General features: G+C 58.4%; 1 protein-coding gene across 1 annotated transcript; it reads left to right on the top strand.

Moving 5' to 3' along the window:
* The first annotated feature begins 848 nt into the window (after positions 1-848).
* On the top strand, positions 849-3,844 carry BHLHA9 (basic helix-loop-helix family member a9). The gene has a single exon (XM_031934252.1). It carries the CDS (start codon positions 957-959, stop codon positions 1,662-1,664), a length of 708 nt encoding a protein of 235 aa, XP_031790112.1. The 5' UTR covers positions 849-956; the 3' UTR covers positions 1,665-3,844.
* Positions 3,845-5,477: the final 1,633 nt, after the last annotated feature.

Here is a 5,477-nt window from a genome sequence, read left to right on the forward strand (position 1 = left end):
GGGAGTCAAAGGGCAGTGGGGAGAGAGTCAGGCCCAACCAAAACCTGAACCCCAATTGCAGCCAGCCGCACTCCATAGCTGAAAAAGCCGGAAGCTCTGGGTCAGCCTTACCTGCAGGGCCCTGGCCCTCCCATATGAGCCCTGCTGGCACACTCATGCTTTTCCTCAATGACATCTCTGTGGTTGCCCACAGGACTTGACAAGACCTTTCAAGGTTTGTTGTTATGAGATGGAGTCTTGCTCTGTGGCCCAGGCTGGAGTACAGTGGTGTGATCTGTGCTCACTGCAACCTCTGGCTTCCGGGTTCAAGCCAGTCTGCTGCCTCAGCCTCCCGAGTAGCTAGGATTACAGGCACCCGCTACCACGCCTCGCTAATTTTTGTCTTTTTAGTAGAGACGGGGTTTTATATACCCTGTTGGCCAGGCTGGTCTCGAACTCCTGAACTCAAGTGATCCGCCCGCCTCGGCCTCCCAAAGTGCTGGGATGACAGGCGTGAGCCAGTGCTCAGCCCTCGGCCACTCTTGATTTCTATCAGCTTTCCTGCTGGAAGCCAAACTTAGCACCATATCTGGGAGTGGGGAGGAAGAATGTGGAATCCAGACACCCCACAGCAGCCCCGGAGCGAGGCAGGGCAAGGTCCCCGGTGCAGCGTGGCCGGGCTGCCGTCTGGTCCCCGCTTACAAGAACCTGCAAGCTTCCCTCCTCGCTTTCCTTCTTCCCCTCGGTTCCTCCCTCGCCGACCTACCTGAAGGCCGGTAATAATGCAGGAGGAGGGAGATGGATGGATGGGAGGGCGGGGCGCCGCGTGGTGCCATAAAGCCCAGCTGAAGGGGGCCTGTCTCGGGAGTGTCCAGCCCCAGGAGCCGGGGACCGTCCGCGTAGCGAGCCGGGGCAGGGGCAAGGGGCAGACGGCAGAGGGCCGGGGCTGCGGCAGAGGGTGAGGGCCCAGGAAGACCATGCTGCGGGGCGCGCCAGGACTAGGCCTCAGGGCGCGGAAGGGGACCGAAGGCTCTGCAGAGGACTTGGGGCGTCCCTGGCCCGAGCCTGGGGGTGATTTGGGGATGCTAGGGGCGAACGGCGCTCCCCGTGGCCAGGGCGAGACAGAAGAGCCGGCTGGCAGGAGGCGCGCGCGGCCGGTGCGGTCCAAGGCGAGACGCATGGCGGCCAACGTGCGGGAGCGCAAGCGCATCCTGGACTACAACGAGGCCTTCAACGCGCTGCGCCGGGCACTGCGGCACGACCTGGGCGGCAAGAGGCTCTCCAAGATCGCCACGCTGCGCAGAGCCATCCACCGCATCGCCGCCCTCTCCCGGGTCCTGCGCGCCAGCCCCGCGCCCCGAGAGCCCTGCGGACACCTGGAGTGCCACGGCCCGGCTGCGCGCGGGGACACCGGAGACACAGGCGCCAGCCCCCGGACGCCTGCAGGGCCCAGCCTCGCGTGCCCAGACGCCGCCCACCCCTCGGTGCCGTCTGCGCCCCGCTGTGCCTCGTGCCCCCCGCACGCGCCCCCGGGACGGCCCAGCGCGGTGGCCGACGGGCCGGGCCTAGCCCAGGCCTCCTGGGGAAGCTGGAGCCGCTGTCCCGGGCCTTCCTCTGCCGGGCCGCCTCCCTGGCCGCGGGGCTACCTGCGAGCCGCTCCTGGGATGGGCCATCCGCGCTCCTGACCAGCCTCGAGGCACCAGCGGGGCTGGAGGGAGGCCGGGCTGGCAGCTGGACTACAAAAGCCGGGACTGCAAAGGCGTACTGGACAAGAGCAGAACCGGACGGGCTGAGACCTAGCGTGAAGGAGACGCGGCCTCCCTAGAGAGAAGGAGCTCTGGGGCCTGAGGCTGCCCCCCACATCCCAGCCTGGGCCAGAGAGAAGGAGCTCCAGGGCCTGGGGCTGCGCCCCCGCATCCCAGCCTGGGGAAGGCAGTTACCAGAAAGGCTCAGGATCCTGAGCTCATCTTGGACTCGAACTCGTCTTGGAGCCACCTTCGCACCCCTGCGCCTCCGAGCCCTGTGTGCTCTTGCTGCTTTTAGGAGAGTGAGGGCTTTGGGGCAGCAAGTGTGGGAGCATGGGAGTGGGGGGGCGTCTGCTGTGGTCTCGTGGGCACATGAGTGCCGAGTCCCCTTCCCCTGCCTGCGCTGCTGCCCAAGCCTGATCCGGGAAAGACAGCAGCAGCAGCCAAATAAAAAGGAAAAACTCATTTCTGTCCGATACCACGACTCCAGTGGGTCCAGTGTCCCAGGGTGGCAAGAAGGCCTGAGGACCCGGGGCTCGCCTTGGTACGCTGGGCGGGGCCTAAGGCCCACAGGTCGGCGCCTGGGGAAACTCGTTCATAGCAAGACCCCAGGTGTGGCTGAGCACTGTGGGGGCCCAAGGAGAGGAAAAAGACATCCAGAGACCCCCTCCCTGCGTCCCCTGGGGTGGGAGAAGGCATGATCAGGAGAGGGGTCACGGGGCCTGGGAGGATACGGATGCGGTCAGTCCTGTCTCTGGACCTGCCTGGAGTGAGCCACAGGGAAGGGAGAGTCTGGCCGGGTCTCAGGGAAGGAGGCCGAGGGCAGGGCTGAGGATTGGGGGCCTGTGAGTCCTGCGTGCACGTACCTCAAGCGACAGGCAGGAAGAACTCCCAGGGAACTGTGGGCCAGGGCCCCCATGATGAGGGGCCGACTTGGAACCCAGGAAGGATTCTGGGGAGGGGATTGAGTGAGGGCAGAGGGGCCTCAGGTCAAGCCGGCTGAGCGAGTGAGAGGCACAGCCAGCTGCCCCGGGAGTTTTGTCCAGAGAGCTGACCTGCGTCTGAGATGAGCTGGTGTCTGGCCCGGATCAGGCTAAGGGTCTGATGCGGCAGGGGCTGCCTGCTAGGCCAGAGCCCAGAGGTGCTGGGAGAGAGCTGGGCTTTTGCCAACAGGAGAGGGAAGGGTTCCCCACAGCAGAGTGGGGATCCCACAGAAGCTAGAGAAACGGCATTAGGCATAAACCCAGGGAGAGTTTCCCAGAGCATGTGGGGTGAGGCTCACCACTACAATTAAAAATGCCTCTGCTGTCTGCAAACCCCAGCCCTGGCTGGCGCGCTCAGCATCCTTTCCCCAGTCACAGCCCTTAGGGTTCCCAATTGCACAGGAAGGCGTGGCACAGACCACGGGAAGGCTTTGACTCTATGTAGCGGGGACGTGGGGTCTAGCCAGGAGCAGCAACACGTGAGATGCTGGCCCCAGCCCTGCCCGCCGAGCCCCACAGTGCCACGGGCTGCCAGTGGGAAGGAAAGAGCCAGGCCTGCCCCAGTCCAGCCCCTGCTCAGCCACCTCTCTCAGCCTCTAGTTCCTCCCCTCTGACATGAATAATGATTCCAGGGTGGCTGTGAGGATTGTAAGTGGTTCGTAATGGACCGTTTCTGGCAAACAGAAGGTGTTCAAGGTGTTCATGAACTGTCACTGTTTACGTACTATTAGGATCTGATGAGAAACCAGCTTGGACGAGGCTGTAGCTGTGTTTCAGCCTCAGGTATTTATCATCTGGAAACATGATACGAGGACCAGCAAGTCCTGCTTTCCTAAATTCCAGGACTGAAAGAAATAAGGGGACCGGGCATGGTGGCTCACCCCTGTAATCCCAGCACTTTGGGAGGCCGAGACGGGTGGATCTCCTGAGGTCAGGAGTTTGAGACCAGCCTGGCCAACGTGGCGAAACCCCATCTCTACTAAAAATAAAAAAAATAGCTGGGTGTAGTAGCGCACACACCTGTAATCCCAGCTACTCAGGAGGATAAGGCATGAGAATTGCTTGAGCCCGGGAGACAGAGGTTGCAGTGAGCCTAGATTGTGCCACTGCACTCCAGCCTGGCCAACAGAGCGAGACTCTCTCAAAAAAAAAAAAAAAAGAAAGAAAAGAAAAGAAAGAAATGAGGGTTCTACTCCCCCATCCTGTGACGCTGTCAGCCTGGAAATAGCAAGGACACCCCTACAGGCAAAATCCTGGCACGGCAGCCCTGTGGGTTCAGTGGGAGGGATGTCACAGTTCTGGACTTCCGTCTCCTCACTGACCAGCTGAGTGATCTTGGGCCAATCACCTGGCGGCTTTGAGTCTTGGTGTTCCCATCTGTATAATGGGCTAGAATAAGTATTTACATCACAGGCTGTTTTGGAGACTAAATGGGACGATGCATTTAACGCACTGGCATAGTGCTTGGCCCACATAAATGCTCACTGAGTGGAGGCTGTTCAGACATACTCAGTTCACAAGGTTGTTACAAGGAGAGAATGCATGGGAAGCTGTTTTTATGAACTGTAAAGTCCAGGACACACTGGCTGCTATCACGATTTTTCCAGGGCTGTGTGTTTGGGTGCACACGTCGTGTGTTTGTGTGCTGATATGTATTTGCCTAGGATTCTGAGTTTGATACGTACATATTTTGTGTGTTTATATAGATGTGTGGCTGCGTGGATATTTGCGTGGGTATCCATATACGTATCAACCTGAGAGATGTTTCCTCATCTCTCTGATGCCACAGGGGATCATGGGCCTGAGTAGCCTTAGTTATCTACTGTTTAGGTTTTCTAGAACCCTTGCTTGATTTTTCTGTCTGCTTCCCAAGATCATATCCATTCTCCAAGATGACTGATACGTGGTGAAGAAAAGATTTTGTGATTATTAAAAAATCGTGGTTATGGCCAAGCACAGTGGCTCAAGCCTGTAATTCTAGCACTTTGGGAGGCCGAGGCAGGCGGACCACGAGGTCAGGAGATCGAGACTATCCTGGCTGACACAGTGAAACCCCGTCTCTACTAAAAATACAAAAAATTAGCCATGCATGGTGGCGGATGCCTGTAGTTCCAGCTACTCAGGAGGCTGAGGCAGGAGAATGACGTGAACTCGGGAGGCAGAGCTTGCAGTGAGCCGAGATCGTACCACTGCACTCCAGCCTGGGCGACAGAGTGAGACTCTGTCTCAAAAAAAAAAATTAAAAAAAGAAAATGGTGGTTATCCACTGAGATCACAGGATTTGCCCAAATATTGTTTAAAAGGCACAATGATAGGCATGAAATGCATAGAGAAAGGAAAATGCCAGAAAGGAAAGAGACAGGTGTAAGACAGAGCCACTAAGTCATGGCTCACTGTAGCCTTGACCTCCTGGGCTCAGGTGATCCTCCCACCTCAGCCTTCCTAGCAGCTGAGAATACAGGCGTGTGCCACCATGCCAGCTAATTTTTGTATTTTTTGTAAAGATGGGGTTTTGCCATGTTGCCCAGGCTGGTCTCAAACACGTGGGCTCAAGTGATCCTCCTGCCTTTGTCTCCCAAAGTGCTGGCATTACAAGTGTGAGGGGCCTGGCCTTAATTTTCTTTGTTCGTTTTTGAGACGGAGTCTCTCTCTGTCGCCCAGGCTGTGATCTTGGCTCACTGCAAGCTCTGCCTCCTAGGTTCACGCCATTCTCCTGCCTCAGTCTCCCGAGTAGCTGGGACTACAGGCGCCCACCACCTCGCCTGGCTAA

Source organism: Piliocolobus tephrosceles, chromosome 16, assembly GCF_002776525.5.
Source record: "Piliocolobus tephrosceles isolate RC106 chromosome 16, ASM277652v3, whole genome shotgun sequence".
NCBI classification, from domain to species: domain Eukaryota; kingdom Metazoa; phylum Chordata; class Mammalia; order Primates; family Cercopithecidae; genus Piliocolobus; species Piliocolobus tephrosceles.

Excerpts from the sequence above, each read along its gene's own strand:
- BHLHA9 (XM_031934252.1), top strand. The coding sequence starts at position 957 with ATGCTGCGGGGCGCGCCAGGACTAGGCCTCAGGGCGCGGAAGGGGACC.